The 20,875-nt window shown below is 38.6% G+C and overlaps 2 protein-coding genes across 3 annotated transcripts; both read right to left on the bottom strand.

Moving 5' to 3' along the window:
* Nucleotides 1-1,285: 1,285 nt before the first annotated feature.
* Nucleotides 1,286-6,317, bottom strand: LOC122663793 (alpha/beta hydrolase domain-containing protein 17B). Of its 2 annotated transcripts, none has more exons than XM_043859437.1 (7): nucleotides 5,728-6,317; nucleotides 5,498-5,534; nucleotides 5,154-5,390; nucleotides 4,965-5,012; nucleotides 3,127-3,575; nucleotides 2,901-2,983; nucleotides 1,286-1,591 (listed from the first exon to the last, which is right to left on the bottom strand). In XM_043859437.1, exons 1-7 carry the CDS (start codon nucleotides 6,027-6,029, stop codon nucleotides 1,416-1,418), a joined length of 1,332 nt encoding a protein of 443 aa, XP_043715372.1. In that variant the 5' UTR covers nucleotides 6,030-6,317; the 3' UTR covers nucleotides 1,286-1,415. The 2 variants fall into 2 exon arrangements, with proteins under 2 accessions (XP_043715372.1, XP_043715373.1); XM_043859438.1 differs by having other exon boundaries at nucleotides 1,453-1,591; nucleotides 2,884-2,983; nucleotides 5,728-6,316.
* A 7,768-nt stretch (nucleotides 6,318-14,085) lies between these two features.
* Nucleotides 14,086-17,791, bottom strand: LOC122664008 (GDSL esterase/lipase 7). The gene is made up of 5 exons (XM_043859683.1): nucleotides 17,509-17,791; nucleotides 17,147-17,274; nucleotides 16,799-17,047; nucleotides 14,834-15,089; nucleotides 14,086-14,390 (listed from the first exon to the last, which is right to left on the bottom strand). Exons 1-5 carry the CDS (start codon nucleotides 17,768-17,770, stop codon nucleotides 14,170-14,172), a joined length of 1,116 nt encoding a protein of 371 aa, XP_043715618.1. The 5' UTR covers nucleotides 17,771-17,791; the 3' UTR covers nucleotides 14,086-14,169.
* Between the last annotated feature and the right edge of the window lie 3,084 nt (nucleotides 17,792-20,875).

Genomic DNA, 20,875 nt, shown 5'->3' with positions numbered 1-20,875 from the left:
GGAATCAGGCCATATCGGCCGATGCATATCGATATTGGTAGAGACCAATATAGATTCCTGACTAATACGATACTGATCCAAGGGTTATTAAAATTTAGGGAGAAGGGAACGTCTGATCCAGACAGATACGAGCCAATCCCAATACTAATTACTAAAACCCTATTACCCATTGAGGTGGATGTTGAAGGATCTATTTGAAATTGCATCCTCATGAATCTTTGTAATTCATTTAATTTCTTGTTTAATTATATGTACTATCTGTGAACTCATAATGGTGTTTTAGTATTATAAAATATTATTTATAAAAATATAATTTAATCAAATTTTTATAATTGGATAATATAGCATTTTAACAGATTCGGATATCAATTTTTCAAATGTGGATTCTCTTATACAAATACAAATCAGATACAGATTTTTGACTATCCATTTACATCCTTACCCACGAACGAAATTTTATTGGTACACTTGTAGGCTACAAGGCTAGCAACTAAAGGAATTGGGTCTTAAAGCCTATATTAGAAAATATTAAAACCTAAGAGGGTATTATGAACCCAAAGGGGAAGTGAATTATTCTATTTCCTTAGCTGCTAGCCTTGTAGCAAAAACATCGCTGCTACAAGCGTAACACGAACTTTTTTCCCTTACCCACACCACATGATAAGAGGTTCATCCATTACCATCAAAGCCAATTCCTTCCCATGTTAGCTTTGTCAAGCACTTATGACAATATCTTCTTCTGCAGCTAAATATACATTTTTGCTACTACATTCATTGCCAGTGAGTTGGGAGTTAAGTAGTCATCTACTGTCTCTTTAATCTCAGAATCTTCACCAGAAAAAACCATCAGCAGACGCCCCTCCCTTACAATAGCCATACACATTTGGGTTTCATGTTCCAATTCATTTGTAGGGATTCTAGCGCATTATAGATGAAAATGGCCAAGAGGGGTCACTATGAGGGAGTCCAGTTGTACCTTGAGACATTTCATTATGCTGCAAATTAGGCACCCAAATTGGTTGCCCTCCCTTTCCTTGGATGGCAATATTTCCATATTTACTTTGATTGTCATGGTATCCTTGTATTCCCCAGGTAACAAGCAGCTTTTGAGCCACTTATACAAAGTAAGCCAGTCAGACCCCAATTAAAGGTGTTCAGGAGGTTGTGTTGATGAGTAGTACAAGGTAAGCAAGATATAGAGGCGCCATGGATTTCAGCAAGTTTCCAATCCATAGTTTCCTCTGGTCATGGGGTCTCACAGGGGAAAAGAAGAGATGGCTTCTAATGGCAGAAGACAGGAACTTCAATTATCTTTCTACATTTTGACTTCGTCTTCTCTAATATAGTGAACAATAAAATATTAACAAATAGGACTCATAATCTTCCTTCTCATAATTCAAATACTGCTTAATTTCTCAGAGGCTTAGAGCTAACTGGAGTGAAGTTCTTGTTGCCATGAGCATTGGATGGAAATTACTGGGTCGCACGAACGAAACTGCTACCATACGATACAGGGATCCGAAACCACGATGTGGCACAAGTGAGGGTGTTCTGATAATGCCAGTAGTGCACGGCGTGCTTTTTCTTATGCCTGTGAAGAATAACATACCTCAGAGGACATTTTAACTCTTAAATACTGTCAACTGCATTAATCTATGCTTGTGATTTTATAGTGCAAGTTTAAGGGGAAAAAGATTCCTGAGCACGAATGCAAGACAAGGAGGTTAGTTATCTGGCAAAAGTCCTTCAATGTTAAGATAGTCATAGTCAAAGTATACATGGAGATCTATCACTTTATAGAGATGCTCAAAGTCAAAGTGTATCTTGGAGATCTATCTGTCCAAAGGGTTCACTTTAAAAAAACAAAAGGGGTCTAAATTCATAGTTACAAGGCAGCACATTGTATGGAGTATCCTTACATGTTTACACTTTACAAGTTTCCCATTTATGACAAGGCATTATACAACTGAAAAAATATTAGATTTGGACATGAATACAGTAGACTTACTATTGCCCCTTTGCCTTAATATGGTGCATCATCTGGACTGTATGACACCATCTCATGTCTGACTGATACAGAACACTTATTCAGTGTAATTGAGCCCTACCCTCACAGGAATCATCATCAAAGAAAACTAAAAAATTTATTTGGAAAGTAGCTAGGTCCCTAACATCAGACATCCTTAGCTACAATCAAGTGAAAATTCAAAGTTATTTCGGATCAATCGACACACATTACCATTATAAAATCCTATTACATCAGACTAAGAGCCTCTAACAATCAGCGACATTTATATCAAATCAATCATTCATGGATTTTTTAAATTAAATATACAAACCCTGCCAAATTAAACCTTGTATCAAGTAGAGCTGATTGGAGGGCAAGGGTCCATGTAGCCAACCCCATTTAGTTGGGATAAGGCTGAGTTGTTGTTGTTGTATACTAACCCTGCCAAACCTGCTTATTGACAGTCAAAGCCTTTTGGAGTTCGGAAATATCTTCTTTTTTTTTTCATTTCAAGTACTCCCTGTTAGTCTTGTGCAGATCTATGCGAGCAAACTTGATATTAAGTACAAAAAGCTCGAACCAAAGCAGGAGATTTTAGTTTGCAACACACATGGTCCTTTAAATGGCATGACTATTTATAAAAAAAAAGTCCACCCCCGGCACTGTCTATGTCCACTTCTATATGTCTATCTTATATAGTGTGATATGACTCAGATTGGACAGAAAGTGAACTGAGATACAAAATAAGATTCGTTAAATAAATTCACTATTATTTCTTTGGAAAACATGAAATAAAATAGAAAAGAAGACATTTTCTATGAACCAATCATCCCGACAGGTTAATCAAATAAAGAAAAAGGAAATCAAAATACAACCTGATGCAAATGCTAACCTTTCTTTCCTCCAACCCCAGAAGCAGTGTGTTTAAAACAACCGATATTGCATAATCTGACCGATCTCATCATATCTCCAAAGCTGCCATCATCCAATTTCAAGAGTCAGGGAAACTAGATATTTGTATATATATACAAAGCAAGTCATATTGGTCACAAATGGATTAAATAAAGCAAAAAAAAAAAAAAAAAAGGCACTCTTAGCCAAACCAAGTTTTATCAGACCGATCAATGCTGTTCCTTCCTCTCTCTGGCTGATCCATGCTGTTCCTTGCCTTCTCTGGTCGATCCAAACTCTTTCTTGATTTCTCTCTTCTGTCAGTGCTGGGTCTTGGCTTCTCTTTATGGTCTGTGCTTGGCCTAGCATTCTCTCTCTGTTCGGTACTCAGCCTGAACTTCTCTCTTTGATCTGTGCTTAACCTTGATTTCTCCCTAATATCTGTACTATTCCGAGAAGGCTCTGATTGATCTGTAATCCGATCACTACCATTTCTGAGTTCCGGAGGAGATTTCTCAATTGCTGATATGAACTTTTTGAGATGCCTTATGTACTCAGGGTAGAGTTCCAAGTTACAGTGGTTCCCTCCTTTAAGCCACAACGGTTCATACTTCTCTTTACAGAGCTCCCAAAGCTGTTTACCATGTGAGCAATCTACAACTTCATCAGCGGTTCCCTGCAAGCACCAAGAACAAAAAATATTAACTGGCTTCCAAAGTAAGCACATATAGATGATTCAGTCAGATATTAAATATCAGGGATACAGTAGTTTTAATACCATATCATTAATTTCTGTTGGAGAATGGCTACATCAAAGTTCAGTTAAATCAGCCATAAAACCTACTACTTGCAACGAGCTGGCTGACATCCACCAAATCATATCCTTTCAGAAGCAGTGGAAGTTCACAATGCCAAATTAAATTTCAGATTTCAACTGTTAGACCAAGTTACTGTGTCTAGGAACTACACCCATAATACATATGGCTTCTACATCTCACCTACGCATCCTCTTTTTCTTTGACCAACACCTAGGAAACATCTTGAATGTTTAAAACAAAGGACCAACCTAGATATGTAACTGAGAAAAAGTATCTTAAAGACATCCCCAATTATTGTTTTGGACCTACAACTTGGACACACTGACAGAACATTTGCAATGATGAAGATCCCCTATCAGTGTCTATGAACTACACCCATAATACATATGGCTCCTACATCTCACCTACGCATCCTCTTTTTCTTTGACCAACACCTAGGAAACATCTTGAATGTTTAAAACAAAGGACCAACCTAGATATGTAACTGAGAAAAAGTATCTTAAAGACATCCCCAATTATTGTTTTGGACCTACAACTTGGACACACTGACAGATCATTTGCAATGATGAAGATCCCCTATCAGTGTCTATGAACTACACCCATAATACATATGGCTCCTACATCTCACCTAGGCATCCTCTTTTTCTTTGACCAACACCTAGGAAACATCTTGAATGTTTAAAACAAAGGGCCAACCTGGATATGTAACTGAGAAAAAGTATCTTAAGGACATCCCGGATTATTGTTTTGGACCTACAACTTGGAAACACTGACAGAACATTTGCAATGATGAAGAAAGCCACACAGAAGGCAAGGATAATAACTGGTTTTCATAGATCTTTCAATTAGAGCGCTGTTCCTCATCTTAGAGTTGGAAACAGTCTGGACTAATGAGTTTCTGGACCATAGGTCCAGACTCAGATTATGGTAAAAGTTTTTATTCATCAAGGACACATAGACATTCCCCAGAATTGAACTGTTTTAACCGAACAATTTAAAGAGGGTTAACATAATAAACCCAAGAACGCGTAGAGTTCTTTATGATGGATCAAAACCATGTCTGTCTTTAATTAATGCAGGGGGCATAAGTAAGAACCTTGACCCGCCAATTGACATGTAAATGGTGCATGGTACTGCATACTTTGCAGGCCGACCACGCCATTATGATAACAACTGTTCACACCAACATGCCATATTTGCTTCAAAAACATTGGGAAGGAAACAGAAAAATTGGAAGACATACTCACATGAATTATAAGAACCGGGCAGGTTACCAGGGGAATTTTATCAATATTCTGCACATAGGAAATGGGAACTTATTAGCAAATATTATTTTTGTAATTCTGTTCCTTCACATATTTTGTAGCAATCACAGCACATCATTGAATTTAAACTCTTCAACAACTGCAAAATTATCAACCAAACAAGGAAAAAACCTTATAAATGTCAAACCAGTATGTTCGCTTCACTGGATACATGACTCGAAGCCCAGAAAGGATCGGACTGTGAAGAACTACAGCTCTCAATCTAGGCAAACGTGTCCCCAAATCCAAAGTGGGGCCACTACCAACCGACTGACCATACAAGATAACGTCTTCCTCCCTTGCTCCATAAGTCTCTTCAAGACATCTATAAGCAGCCTCTATGTCGGCATAAGTGTTTTGCTCGCTTGGCTTTTCATCAGGTGTAAAACGCATAGATTAGTATTCTTCAACTATTTCTGGAACTAAAATTTAACAGAAATGAAGAATTTCAAGAAAACATAAGAAAAAGGACATACCTTCCCGGAGGACTGGCCATATCCAGTGTAATCGTACCTGTAGAGATCGCAATTAATCCATATTAGGAGAAATCAGACCAAAAAACAGATATCATACTTGGGTAGAACAGACTCCGCAGTCCACAAACGGTAAAGATTAATCACATGATTGCAACAAAGGAAATTGCTAATCACTTAACAAATAATCATTTTTAGTAATTAATACTTAAGAGATCAAAATCCACACTAACCCCATCAAATTAACACGTAAATGAAGACTAAGCTCCGTAAAGAGCTCAAACATCTGTCCCAAGTCGGCAGCGTTACCATGAGAGTACAAAATAGTCAGCGACGCCGAAGGGTTCTTCACATACATGGCAATTATCTCGTTACCTCTCTTCGTACAAAGCTTCAATACGTCAACGTTATCTTTCTGTGGAACATCGGAAATCATCAATTTCCCGGTTTTTTCATCAACAACCAGCCTATATGATGGCGGATTCGGCGGAAAAAACGCGAATTTCGCCGCCATGGATGAGGTTACAGCCCCCATCTAGCTTCGAAGTTGACAAACAAGCTAAAAGGAAGAAGCTTTCTCAGTGAATGGATCAGATCGAGGAATGGAAGTAGAGTCGTAATCTCACTTTCTGCATCGAAAGGAATGGATGATAGAAGTTGGAAAGAGGAAAAGAAGAGAGAAATCGAGTTAGGGTTAATGTTTTGGGTGTCGAGCACAGAGATGGAAATCGATGAATCTAGGGTTATTTGTTTTGATTTCCGTTTCAGGATCAGTATTGATGACTTGGTTCTGAGGGTTTGAGAGAATAGCTATCGAACTGAGAAAGAAAGATGGAGACTAGAGTGAAAATAACCATTTTAAAAAAAATGGTTTTAATAATAAAAATTAAAAAGGGTAGCGAACCAGCGAAGTGTGCACAACGGAGGGATTTCCGGCGTCAAAAAGTAAAGCAGCACGTGTAGACGTGTAGTTAAGTAAAGCAGAAGGTTCCTACTTTATGGAGCGCTTCTATTTTACGCCCCATGCTTGTGTGTGTGTTACAGTGTTACTTACCGCCTTTGGTCTCAAAGAAGAAAATCACGTTCAAATGGACCAAAAACTCCAAGCAACAAGCAAACAAAATGTTGTTGAATGTGGGCCTTTCGGTCAACTCCCAGTTCGAAAAAGTTGAGTTTCCATCCGACCATCCACTGTGGGCCTTCTCACTTTTCACTAGTTCCCTCGTCTGGCGTCAGGTTTTTTCCCTTTGTCTCGTAGGAATCGTAGCAATGTAAGCCGGATCTTTATCGCCCCCAATACTGTGGGCGCTGTTGTGTGTATCGTGCAGTTAAACAGTGGTCATGTGTACATGGTGGGACCTGTTGTGTACACATGACCACTGCTACGCCACACGATATACACAGCAGAGCCCCCAGTACTGGGGTTGATAATTTTCCGTGTAAGCTGATCTGGATTCAAGATTTCTAGGTACTTGATTTCTAATTACCCTTCAATTTCCATCTCTTGTCTATTCTATTTGACCGCAAAAATCATTTTAAGGCTGTGTTGTCCTTGCATCCAAACACATGGACGAGCGAAATGATCGCAGTGCCCCTAAAAATTTCATTTTGCCATAGGTGTGGTAGTCATTTCACTCATCCTTGTGTCTAGGCACGGGACAATGCACAACACCTGTCAAGGTAGCTTTCTTTCTCCTTCATTTATATATCAAATATGAAAGGACTTTGAAGAAGGATGGGGAATAATTTCTTTGCCATATAAACAGTTAAAGCATTTAGTGCACTTTATTATTTTATCAACATATACAAACAAATAATTGAATTTTTTAGAATATTATAGAAAATATTGTATCCGACTCTTTATTCTCACCTCACTTTTTTTCATGGTTTTTTTTTTATCTTAGTGAAAACACTTTTTTTCATGTTCACAGTAAGAAAAACAAAAAAAAAAACAAAACTTTTCACTACATTATTTGACAAAGGGGTTAAATTATAAATGAACACAACCCATCTTCTCCAAAATCATCTATCCAATATCTCTCTTCTTGACTCTCCAACCATTAACTAATTCAATCTCTCTATTGTTTCCGACAGAGGTAAGGGTCCCTCTCCCTTGATCCTTTCTATCGCTCTTTCCTTCTCTCCCATTCTATCAACTCCCTCTCCCCCAGTCTCTCGTTCCCTCATCCCTAATCCCTCGTTCTCTCATTCCCTCTACATTGTGCGATGGTTGGAGTTGTCGGACTCTACAACTAAGGGAGCATTGCAGTACCGTGTGAAGGTCAAGTCATCAGACTCTGCAATTGAGGCAAGAAAAATCTCTCTCTCTCTCTCTCTCTCTCTCTCTCTCCAGGAAGCTAGTAATCAGATTGTATCCCATGTATGACAGTATACTTCCCATTATCCGAATCCGATTACTTGTATTTATCCTCTAAAAATCCTTGAGCTCCTTGAAATCTCTGCTCTCACTCAAAGTTTTAGTAATCGAGGATCGGATTGATCCAAATCACCCTGAATCGAGCCGGATCGGATGGTATTGCCCATATTTTTTAATAAAAATTGATTTTTTTTAGCTTTTTGCTCTTGGGATGTACCAATGGATCGATATTGGATAAGCCTTGACCAATACCGATCCAATCCAAACGAATCCGTCAATCCAAGACCAATACTACGAACAATGGCTCTCAGTGAATAACACCTCTCCCTCCTTAAGACAAAACTCACAGAAAAAGGGACATAATACTAATGGATGGCAGTCGTCTATTAACCAGTGAAATCCGTTGTTGTAGGATCATCTTCTTCCCAAAGATAATGAAATGTCTACTTATTGTCTCTTTACTTGATCATTTTACTCTTTTGTTATTTTTTCAAATGTAACTCACCCTTGTTATATGAATAATAATTCTTTTTTTTTATTTTTTTAGAAAATGATAACATACAATGGATGATTGAGGAAAAGAGTTTAACTATAAGATAAGGGTGGAGTCTTCCATAAATATCTACTGTATTATTGATCAAGGTACTACCATTATTTTTTGAAAAACAATATTTTTCAAAATAGAAAGTAAAGGTTTTTTTTTTTCAATTAATTTTTGTTTTATTTCGATAAATATTTTTCTTTTATTTAACCTTTTGGTAATTTTGCATTGAGTTTTGGAGAGAGTTTTCCATCGCCCAAAATGAAGGTTTTCTTCTTCCATGGTGATTTGACGTTACAATTAGGCTCATTGAATTTATGAAATACCCCTTGAAAATGGATCGATAATCAGATCATCCCCTCATTTTTGAAAATACTCAGATCAACCCTTACATTAGAACCCTATACTCAAATTAGACCCTACCGTTAGTTAAGTGATGAAGTCAGCTAGTTAAATTTTTTGAAAACCCTAAACTACCCTTTGGTTAATGTAAAGTTACTTTTTACCGACCTAAAAACCCCAATTATTTTAAGTTTATAAAGATGAGAAGAATTAGAAGGAAATATTCCCCCTTCTTCCCCAAATCAACAAAAAGACAAATGAAACCCTTAGGGTTCTGCCTCAAAGAAACGCCATGAATGGCGGCCAAAACATTGTGACGGCGACCCAATAATCCCGGCGAAAGGTGGTGATAGGCCGGCAACCAATCGTATGGCTTCAGACGCCGTGAATCTCCGACGATTCTTGCACCTCACGATTACCTTTCCTTGTTTCTCCCACCACAAAACCCCAAGAAACAAATCAGCTGCTGTGAAAGAGTATCCATGGCAAATGCAAATGATCGCCGGAGATTCACAAGTTTACTTCCTTGGCCAAGTCCGACTCTCCGAATCTGAATACGAAACCCACTTAAACCCGCAAATTTTCACAAAAATTTTCTTTCTCATTAAGTTCAGATGGAGATGGAGAAGAGGATACGGTCTCATAACGGAGAGGCCGACTGACGGAGGACGAGAATGAAGGAAGATAAAGGAGACCTGAAAGCGGCGGATCAGAGAGAAACAGAGACGGCGACGGCAACACCGACGGCGACAGAAGAGGGGGTGGAGGAGTTCTTCGTGATCCAAACCTGACAACAAATCTGCAGGCAATGGGTTTATCCGAGCTGGGGAAGGATTAATGGTGGACGAACTCAGAAATCCATCAAAACCTGTTTCGTAAAAACTGTAAAAAATCTGCAGGCAATGGATCAAACTTTTCCAAACTAATGTCCAAGACGAACTCAGAGATCCATCAAAACAATGTAAAAAAAGTGGTGAAACAATCAATCAATACACGAACATTGAGTTCCACCAATCTCTAAAGATAATTCAATCAGATCTAAAGAAAAAAACAAAAATATTGCCATGTTCTTCTCGAGCTGAAACCGTAAAAGGAAAGAGAAATGCACTAACCTATTTCACCAAATGTTTACAGAATCGGATCTCAATCTAAAACGAAGAAAGGAACTGAAACCCCAAAATTTTCCACTGGAGTTCTTGAGTCACCATCGGAGCAGCTGCCACCCGTTGCCTCTTGGTTTTTTTGTTTTTTTTCCTTCTCTCCGGTGACTCTCCGGCGAACTTATGGTTGAGATTGAGTTAAGAAGAGGATGAAATTAGGTTGAAGATGAAGGAAAGGGTAGTATTGTAAATTTAATTCTAATGATTAGCACAAGGGTAAAATAGTCCTTTTACACCAATAACTAACAGTAGATTAACACTATTAATGTAGAGGGGGTGATCTGAGTATTTTAAAAAATGAGGGGGTGATCTAAGTATCGACTCATTTTCAGAGGGTGTTTCATAAATTTCCCAAAAATAAATGTAACCATTAATTCCCACCCCTTATTCACAAAGGTTTGAATTATCTTTTCTCAACCCAAAAGAAACGTCAAATCCTAAGGTGATTTAGAGGTTCTTAGAGGTTCTCTTCTTACAATGGTTACAATGAGTGAAGGAAAACTTAGTCCTTGAATATAACAAAATTTAAGAAAAAATCTTCTTCTCTCTCACTATGCCTAGAGAAGTATGAGGTTTCAGTATTTACCACTGGTAATATATGGGTTAGTCTATGTGATAGAGAGGATCGAACGAGCATCTCATTGGTACAATTTCAGCTAAAATGAGTAGAGGAAATAGCTAAATTTTCGAAAGACCCATGTACTATCAAAGTATCAAGTAACAAATAATGAAGCGTTTTACTTCACTAGGCATAGTGATGCTTAGAAGGACCCTTTAAAAATATTATACAGTGGAACCGATTGTAAATTTCAAGAATAAAAAACTAAAACTAGATCTACACTCTGATATCCCTCCTATCTGAACACCCTTTTCTCGTTAGACCTTTTCAGCCATTGGAGATGATCTTAACAACTACTCCAATAGGACCATGGTTTTAGATATCAGTATCGCATTGACCATATCAGTATTGGCCATAACCAATACTAATACAATACCGATACGAATTATTGATATCAGGCAAAAAGGTGATTTTTTGAATTTACAGCCGATTCAAATCAGTACTGTCCGATACATATCGTATCGAATTGGGAAGGGATGGAGCCATGGAGGATTGTTCTTTCTTCCCACACCATTATTGCACTGGATCTCTCGAATGCCTTTAATTGTTGACTTTAGGTAGAAAGCTTTTCAATGACATGCTCTAATGCATTTACTCATTAGGGCTAAAAAGCCCAAAAATGGTAGTCATCTTACTCCCTTGGCATCTAACTTGTTGATGGGCCACTCCTTTCTCAACCTTTATCTTCTTTTTCGTTTCTCAATCTAAGCCTTCACCATCAAAATGCTCCATTGTCTACCTAAGTTTCATTTTCCATTTAAGTGTTTTGTCTCTTACTTCTGTGGAGTCATTAGGGAAGTCATTCTCTTATCTGTTACCACTTTTGAAAAAAAAGGTCACTTTTTGTCCCCTGTGACATCTCACATTCACATCTTTATTCCTTTACAGAGGTAATACCAACCCAAAGTACATAAAATATGCTTTTTATGTGGCTCTTTTAAAATGGGTGCTAGAATAAGTCTTGACGATATTTGACAAACCCCATGTCTCAACCCTAACCCTAACCCTAACCCTAGTCCTAACCCTGTGTACTAACACATGTTTGTTTGTTCTGTTTTGTTTTGTTTTTTTTTTGTTTTTTAGAGCAAGAATTTAGCTTATTAGGGGTGACCCACAAGGGGTCAAGAAAGGCCCACGAAGGACCAACACTTATTCTAGAAAGATCTAACTTGCTGCAGGCAATAGGGGAGGAGGGGTCTCGAACTCGAGACCAACATAACCCAAATAAAGAAAAGGGTTCTCGCTTTCAAGTTTTATAGTCTGAGAATGCAAAATCAACCTTGAATACAACAAGAATTCATACCAAACACCGCCTCAGACTTAAAATTTTGATAATGAAGATGAATGTTTATAACATGTTACCTGAAGTGTGTATTGGATCTTTCACCTGAAGTCTATCCATGATAGTTTTCGTTTGTAATCAATTGTTATGCAAATAACTTAAAATCTTATTCTTGATAAAGAAGACTTAAAATCTTATCAAATATAATAATAATTATTTTTTTAAATACTTTTATTTTCCCCTATGATGTTATTCTACTTGAATCTAAAGTAGTGAAAAAGTTAAGTAAAACTTAGTTTCTAGATTTAATATATTTTAAAGTTCACTATCCAAAGAGAAATTTTTTGTTTTTGTTTTGATCTCATTTCCTCCTCTTGTCTCTCCTTCTAACCATAGAAAGACTTATAGTAAACACCATTCTGCTTTATAATGTAACCAGAACCCAAAAATTTTTGTCCAACATGGAGTGAAAATAATAGCGTTAGATACTTCAGTTTTCATGATTGAATTTAGGGCTCATGTTCTCTGTGCCGCAGCGCAGACTGTGCCCAGACACATGGGCCTGCCACTCAAGGGGGCAGGGTGGTCATTGTGCCCACCCCCATGTGTCTAGGGACTCTGGGCACAGCCTGCGCCCCCAACATAGAGAATATTCTCTCTTGAATTTATAATGAGGGATAAAATGTATCTAATACGACAGGCCCAGGCCCAACTCAGGCTAAGCTTTGAATAATAGGCATGATTGATGAGCAAGAGGCCCAAGCCCATCTCATCCTTTTCCTTTTCCTTTCAAGTTTCAAGCCCATCTGAAGGGTTCCTGTAACCCAAGATCAGATCCTGTCAGGTTTTATTAATTAATTAATTTATATTTTTTGGTAACACTCTCAGGCTTTATTGTGAGTACAAGGAGGGTCAAAACAGAGTATTGCAGAGACAAAGAATAGAGTAGAGAATGAGGTTGAATATTAGAATAATTAGATGTTCTAAGTAGAAACTTAGGTTGTGTTTGGTATGCATTCTAGGTCGATTTCGTATTCTCGGGTAATAAAAACAATTATTTTTATCTTTCATAAATGTGAAATCGACTTAGATGCCTTAGTAAACAATATGGCTGAAGTAGTTAACCAACAACATGAGTATTCTACTTCTACCAAGCTGTGATCCTAGGGTTCCACAAGCAAACCACACAAGTGCTATCCTACCACTCCACTATTCTTCTTTAAAAAAGGGCATACCCAATACACAAGGTTCTCACCACTACAGGATCTTGGGAGGGTTATAATGCACACAGCCTTATCTCTGCTTTTGGGCAGAGAGGCTGTTTCCTGGAATCCAATATTCTTCTTTCATTCAACTAAAAAAGAAAAAGGGTGGGGTGGGGGAGAATACTTTATTATAATGTGAGGGAGCCGAACAACATTAGGGGTTAGTAGACCAAGTCTTATACTACAACTTCTTTCCTTAGTAATGGATTGAATGGAGACGTGCAAGTGTTGCATATGGTTGTGGGACTCTTTGCAACAGTTAGTAGACCAAGTCTTAGAAAGTAGTCATCAAGTCCTTACGAGAGTGGGGTGTAAAGATTCACTATGTAGGAGTACGTTTTACACAGGGAGTTATTCTTTAGGAATTAGTTATTAAAGGGATGTAGGAGCCTATAAATTAGCTAGTGCATAATGTAATCAGTATTGAATATTTGAAATACAAGCTTTGGCTTAGGTGGTCGTTTACCTTCGAAGTAAACAATTGTTTTTCTAATTTAGCTTCATTGTTTCCAACACTCTTATTCAAAATAGGTAAGAGAAACAGGAACAAGGGAAGCAGAGAGCTAAGATACTTGTCCTAGGAAAGTATCCTTAACGGTTTAAGCTCACCCTCCTCATTTACACGCTCAGGAAATCGAAACCATAACATATGAGGAGGGGCCTATCAGGGGTTTCAGTTGAAATTGGTTGAGAGAGGCCAACAGTGTTGTTGCCAATAATATTTTGTTATGAAGTAAAGGCTCATGCAGGTGAGCTAGGCACACAAGCATGCATCTACCTGCACTTAAAGAGACACAGACACAGAAATTAAAAATAGAAACAAAAATACATGAGAAGCCTACTGTGACCATTACCTAATGTTCTATATTGCCTTTGGCTGTGTCAACAATCAATGTGCTGGTAGCAAATATGTTCTTGTCTTCTCTCAAAGATTGATCGCTGAGAAAGATTGCACAATATAAATCTATAAGAGAGGGGGGGGGGGGGGGGGAGAGAGAAATAAAAGATGAACAACTTAACAACCTTACATAAAGAGATGAATAAGATGCTAATAGAAGCATCAGTTTGTTTCTTCTGGGGAATTTTGTTCTATATTTGTGCCAATTGGTAGATGCTGATTGGATAGCAGTCGGTCGCAGACTTTGTATAGCACCTTGTGGCTATGATTTTATTGACAGCTTGTGTTGGATGAAAGGAATCCCAGAAGATGTATTGGTCTCTATTCGTACATGGTTTTTGCAAAGGAAGGCAACTTACAGCTCCACCATATCTCCCATTCCCACAGCAAGCTTCATTTGGTATGGTAAAACCTACAATATCATGTGCAGCAGCAGCACCACATTAAAGCCACTTAAATTCTTGCTTCGAATGAATTTTTTGTTTTTTTCACTTGGGGATAAACTTTTATGGCCAAATGTTCTCTGTGCCGGGAGCGCAAGCTGTGCCCAGATACATGGGGTGGGCGAAATAACCACCCTGCCCTCCTAAATGGTGGGCTCATGTGTCTGGGTGCAGGTTGCGCTGCGGCACAGAGAACATCGGCCCAAACTTTTATTATGCAGAGCCCCTAGGGTGCACTTTGACTCAGTACCCAAGAAACTTGGGCTGTATTTGGTCTGCATTCTAGGTCAATTTTGCATTCTCAGATGATAAAATTAGTTGTTTTTATCGTATGAGAAGGCATATCAAACACAGCTTTAGACTCAACTTACCTCCCCTGTATTTCCAAAATGACTAGTTATGGCTTACTAACCGTAGTTGGAAGGTTTGTTGATCATGTCTGTGATGATGTCATAGGCATTGTGGTACACAAAGAAAGAACCAGGTAGACTGGCATTGAGTGTGTTCAACAGCTGAACTAGACGAGCATTGTACAAAGTGACCAAGTTGTTGACTGGCTTGACACAACCCTCGTCGCTGCTGTTTGCCATGGAAAGTTGACTAGGTATGCATCCAAGTGCTCCAAGCCCAACCAGCGCCATCTTCCTTGCACCCAAACTGTATAAGTTCTGCAGATACAAGAGGCATCATAACTGAATAAAACTTTCTTACATGTTTGCTTCAAATGCATTCTTTATTTCGGAATGCTTAGGCATTTCATCGAACACCTCTTGGGCTAGTACCAAATACATACCAAACTGTATTGTAAGTGTTTTAGAATGCATTATAGTCTTAGGATACATTCTGAGAATGCATACTAAACATAGCCCTAGTTTCCTATTAATGGGACTCACTCCAGTGTATGGGCACTAGATTAGACCAATCTAATATAAGATAAATTAAAAGACTTAATTTAACACGTTCCATCAGCTTCGAAACTCTTAACGTATCGCTCAAATAACTAATATTCATTAAAGCTTGGGGTTAGCTATGATTTCATCATATCAAGGACAAAGTATGTTTTCTATCAGACTTCCAGCAATACCATTTTAAAAAGAAGCTGAACTTTGGCCGGATTTCAGTAAAAGTTGCTTCCTCTGTAGTTTGCAGGCAATAAGTGGCGGAAGGTTACCCACGCACAGATCTCGTGTCTCATCCGATTTAAATGCACCATAAGGGAAGCATTATGATCTTCTGACCAATGCTGGGTGGTTGCCCCTTGCCCGTCCTTTTGGTAGGTTTCTGGCTTCATTAGTGACAGTGCCAACAGCTTAATATATTTTTTAAAAGCCGATGCAGAGGAAACATTTTGTGGGCCAATTAGCAATTATGGAAATGAAAGATGGGGCGGGTCTATCATAATTTTGAATAGGGAATGGTGGGGGCCCCAAATATTCTGATATAGGTGAAATATATGCTCCATTGACTTAACCAGCTTGTCTGACTGGTGAACTGATATGGGTTGTTTTTCCTACTCCCAGCCTCTTACCTAAAAGGGCTGAGATACATTTCCGTATGGATGATTTTGATGTGGGGTTGGGGGAGGGGTGGTGTTAAGGGTGTTAATTGGTTCGGTTTTTTGGGTATGGTTCTAAGTATCGATTTTGCTAGTCATAGATATCGATACCGTATCAGTAGCATAGTATGGACAAGAGGTAAAATGGTCAGAAAACTTATTTTTTAAGGAATTTTGAAGTTAATTTTGTCGGATATAACCGATCCAAGTCAATACCATGTTGGTATCGTATCAGTTTTACGTGATGCCGATACCCATTCCAATACCGTACACTAAAACCATGGTTTTGGAATTTCGTTACAATTTCGATTTGATTTAAGATGCAGAATGCATAAACCAAAATCGTATTGTACTGAGAATAGTAGTACCTTAGCTTCGAAACCAAAATCATACCGACTCAATTTTGGTTCAATATGAATTTTATTTGATTTTTTAGTGGAGAGAGAGAGAAGAGAGTGGAGTGATCCCATTAAAAAAAATTTGTGGGAGGAAATGAAGAGAGATTAAAAACAAGTGCACTAAATGGAGAGAGAAAAAAGAGTGGAATGAATTCATTAGAAAAATAAAACAAAAGTATGAGAGGAATTAAAAAACGAGTATATTAAGTGGAGAGAGAGAGGCATAAAAAAAGAGTGGAATGTTGGGTAAATCTTAAGTTGGTATTAACATCAAAATCAAATCTATTCTTCTTTGATTCAATTTGGTACCATTTTAAATGATCGATTTCGGTTCTTTCTAAATTGACACCCTTTTGGTGTTTTGAGAGAGGAGGGGGGGGGGGGGGAGAAAGAAACTAAATAAGATTTATTGTAGTGAAATTACCTTTAATTGTTGTGATAAGTTTCTGATAAGGAGATCTGCAAAGGCTTCACCATTGTAGATTTTGCTACTGGTATACATGTTGGGGAGGAGATAGTTGTTGATGTAGTCATTACCACCCACACCAATGAGAAAAATGGATTTTGTCAGGAACTGGGAGAGTGCCTCTGGGTTTTGGTAAAATGGTGGTAACTCCAACCTCACAGTCTTCTCAAATAATAATATCTGTCCATTTAATGATGTCCTCTCACCCTACAAATTTAAATGTCAAAATAATAATAATAATAATAGAAATTTGGTATTTTTAGCTACCCATATTTAATTACTGAGCAAAGTGATTGGAAAGGTTACATAATGTCTGCCGGTTTCATCAAGTATTCCTGCCGCTGCTGATGCGTAATTGACTCCTCTCAAGATTTTTTCTCCTTTTGATGTTGGGCTCCAATATGGAGGTATGAGGGGTAAACCCAGTAAAAGTGCTAAATTCATGGAATTGAACAAGAAAAGGAAAAGAAGAAGAAGAGAAACATAAGATTGCTACTTGACTACTTTCGCATTCTTAGATGATAAAAAACAGTTTTTTTTTTTATTATCTAATAATGTGAAATCGATCTAGAATGCATACCAAACACAGCCTAATATACGCATATTTTTATCAAGATCACTATGAGTATGACCTTGTATAATAGTAAAGCAAGTGATGAGAAAATTACCACCGTAGTCGACGACGGTGAGACCATTACAGAATCGGCCGGATGGAAAACCCATATCGATCCCATAAGGAATATAATTTGCTTTTGCCATTGAGGGGAAATAATTGTTGTTACCATTGTCGATCAATGAGTCACCAAAGATGAACATGGCCGGTGTAAGTGGACTGGACTGGCTGCCGACGAGAAGAACAATCCATGAGAGTTGTAGAAACAAAACACATAGAAACTGTAAAGGAACTGTTGATGATCTCCTAATATCCATCTCTTCCTCTTCCTCCTCCTGTGGTGGCTCTCTTTGTTGGGTTTCAAGAGCTTATCTTGGGTCAAAGAGTGGTTGTTCTTCATATTCATATTCATTTTGAGCTACACCTACCTTGCCAGCCAACGTTAGCGTTGTCACAAGTTACCATCATTTTTACTATGGAAATTTTACTTAGAGAGTCTGGAGCAGCTTTGTGGTAGCCTCTGATCCTGTGAAATATAACTACCATCCCACGCCCTTGGGCCTCATGTTCTCCAGTAGCATTAATGTGTGTGCCTTGAGAATCGTGTAGATCATTTAATTGTCAATTCTAATAATGCTATTGGTATGCTTTTCCTGATACCAGGAGGTCTTAGATCTGATTCTCCTCCCCTACCAAAATTTATGGTAGGCACATGGGAGTACAGAGTGCTAGTATAGGTCACACTCTCAGACAGGAAACTACTTCTCTTGTTGTTTTTATGCTTTCGTATGTAATAATTAGTGCTAGGTTATAGTTCATTTCAGGCATATGCATGCGTGTAGAGTTCATCTTAGATTTTTCAGGCAATGAGCCCGGTTGGAGCCCGTTTAGTGGCAAATCGTGCAACAGCCCAGTTTGACCGAATAGTGCTACTCCGATTAAAGTCAGGAAATCAACCAACCGTTTATAATTGTGTCGATGCTTGTCATATGCAGGCCTGACTACCTATTCGAGCAGTCATGGTGTAAGGGGAAAAATGGTGAGGCCTGGTTAGGCCCGATCGAGATCGACAAACACCCTAAGGGTGTCAATTCCATGCCTGACTGGGAAAACCAAAAGCTCAATTGGCGCATTTGTTAAACGTGCCGGGCTCAAGCCTGGACCAAATTTTATTCGATCATACCCAGTGCGGAGGTCTAGCCCAATGGTCGCTCAACCGGGACTGACCAATTAAGAACCCGACTAGTTTAACCCAAGTAAAATTCCTAATCTAACCCCAAGTTATTGTTGGTTTAATCAATAACAGCCGATGGATTTCGATTGGGTGAGTGGCTATTTTATTTGACCTCAATATAGGGGATCAAAGTCTTCGAATCAACCTCTCACTTACACCTTGGGCATATAGTTATTTATTCTTGATTGTTTTTAAGAATCCCTTCTTTAGAGCCCATTATATTAGTATTTCACCTGTAGCCCTGCTTTAGAGCCCATTTTCAAACATGGACCGTTTACAAATAAATGGCTCACTAGCCCATTTAGTACAAATTTTCGTAGCATAATTAGGTCTGACCTTATCTATTCGGGCGGTCACGGTGCAAGGGGAAAAATGGTGAGACTCGACCGATTGAAAACCCTAGAGTGGGAATATAGTTTTTACATCCCATTTCTGCCATGTGCCATGTAAGGGTGTGAATCGGTTCGATTTTGGCTCAGTTTATGAAACAAATTGTAAGAACCAAAATCGAACCGGCCAAGAATAGGAACACACTTTCAAAACCATTCGAATATGAAATCTAATCCTGGAAGTACAGTGTCCTATTCTTTTTTATTACCCAAGTATTTGGTACATTTCAAAATTAAGAAATTTCTACGGGAGTGGCTGCTATCAGAGAACAAATAGCCAATCTGGATTTGCGAATTATTATAGATTTTTCACTGGTAGTTTTGGCAAGAGTTGGGATAGGATTTGGAAGCCATAGTATCAATGCCTCCTTGACTTTGACCAGAAATGTGATTGTTGGATATAAGAATGTTGCAACACCTGTAAAATTCTGGCGGGTGATGAGGTCTCAAAATTGGCTCATAATACCCTTTAAGAGGGGTAATTCGATCGAATCGATTCGGTTTGGTTCAGTTTCGATTTTGTATTTAGCTTCTTAGTGGATTTTAATTTGGTTTCATATTCGACTTGGGTCCTATTTTAAATGTTTGTGTCAACTTTTTTACATATTTCCTATGTCCTCCTACATTCTAACTATGTACATGGATCTTACACTGACACACTCTCTCCTCTTTGATCATATAACGAACTGTTGATGAAATTATTTCAGACACCAAAATTGATATGACATGAAAGATTATCCTTCATCATAACTGACACTCTCTCCCCTCAAATTGTCGGTGTCGATTTTATTTAATCCCGGTTCGGTTCGATGTACCAGCTCATATCGTTTGATTTTCAAAACTGTTACTCTTTTGTCGTTCTTCCTAAATGCCCTAATATCAGTATATCACATTCCCATCCCCAAAGAGGTTAAGAAAACCTTAACAATGTCGCTGACACACGTTCCTAAGCTTGTGACAGCCATGTGAGCATGTCCTCAAAAGGCAAACCACCAGACTTGTATTTCGTCGAAGTTTGCACTTTTGGGCAGCAAAGGACGGCCCCAGCCCACACACCACCACCACCACCACCGACGTCCCTCCCTCCTATGGAACCCAAATTCACTGCAACTCCACACATCCACATGAATACTTTAGAATCCCTACAACCCCTCAAAAGCTCCTCCTCCTCCTCCGTACCCATGAGAGTACTACAGTATAAACCCTCTTAACCACAAACCGATGTAGAACATGGCGTTCGGGCAGGGGTATGGTGATCTTTTCGCTGTCTTGCTGTCTCTGGATCACACGCAATAGTACGGACAGTCCTGATCAACATGACTTTCCTAATGCTTCACTTTTTCCATGCTTCAACTCTGCTTGTATTGCCCCTGCTTCTCCTCCATTCTTCCTGGTTTCCAACTCTGGCTTCTATTCAATGAAGGTGAAGTGAAGGAGAGAGAGAGAGAGTGTGTGTGTGTGTGAACATGGGGTGCAAGTGGGTTTGGATTTGCCGGTGGTGGCCTGAATGGGATCATGTGATGGGTGAATTAAGGAACATAAATTTCAATTAAGTTCCACATTTAGGTTTAAAGGGTGAAGATCCAACAGACAAGGCTTAGAACTTTGTGTGTTTAGTTTGCCTAAATTTTGAATTGTTTTTAAAATTAATTAAACTTCTGTGTGTTCCAGGCAAAGATATCGAAAATGCCGGTGGTGGCCCAAATGGGATCATGTGATGGATGAAGCAAGTTAGATAAATATCAAGTTCCACACTATAGTCATGAAGATCCAACAGACATGGCTTAGAACTTTGTGTT

This window comes from Telopea speciosissima, chromosome 6 (assembly GCF_018873765.1).
Source record: "Telopea speciosissima isolate NSW1024214 ecotype Mountain lineage chromosome 6, Tspe_v1, whole genome shotgun sequence".
NCBI classification, from domain to species: Eukaryota; Viridiplantae; Streptophyta; class Magnoliopsida; order Proteales; family Proteaceae; genus Telopea; species Telopea speciosissima.
Note: the sequence above shows the minus strand (reverse complement) of the source record. Positions and strands in the feature narration are given on the sequence as shown.

Bases quoted from the DNA above. Each gene is read 5' to 3' on its own strand.
- LOC122663793 (XM_043859437.1), bottom strand. From the start codon at position 6,029: ATGGGGGCTGTAACCTCATCCATGGCGGCGAAATTCGCGTTTTTTCCG. The intron at 5,013-5,153 runs GTTTTTTCCTTG...TCCTATGTGCAG, and splicing joins ACTGGTTTGACATTTATAAG to AATATTGATAAAATTCCCCT. The intron at 3,576-4,964 runs GTGAGTATGTCT...TGGTGCTTGCAG, and splicing joins GCCCGGTTCTTATAATTCAT to GGAACCGCTGATGAAGTTGT.
- LOC122664008 (XM_043859683.1), bottom strand. From the start codon at position 17,770: ATGGATATTAGGAGATCATCAACAGTTCCTTTACAGTTTCTATGTGTT. The intron at 17,048-17,146 runs GTAACCTTTCCA...TTAAATTTGTAG, and splicing joins ATGAAACCGGCAGACATTAT to GGTGAGAGGACATCATTAAA. The intron at 14,391-14,833 runs GTTAGTAAGCCA...ATGATATTGTAG, and splicing joins CAACAAACCTTCCAACTACG to GTTTTACCATACCAAATGAA.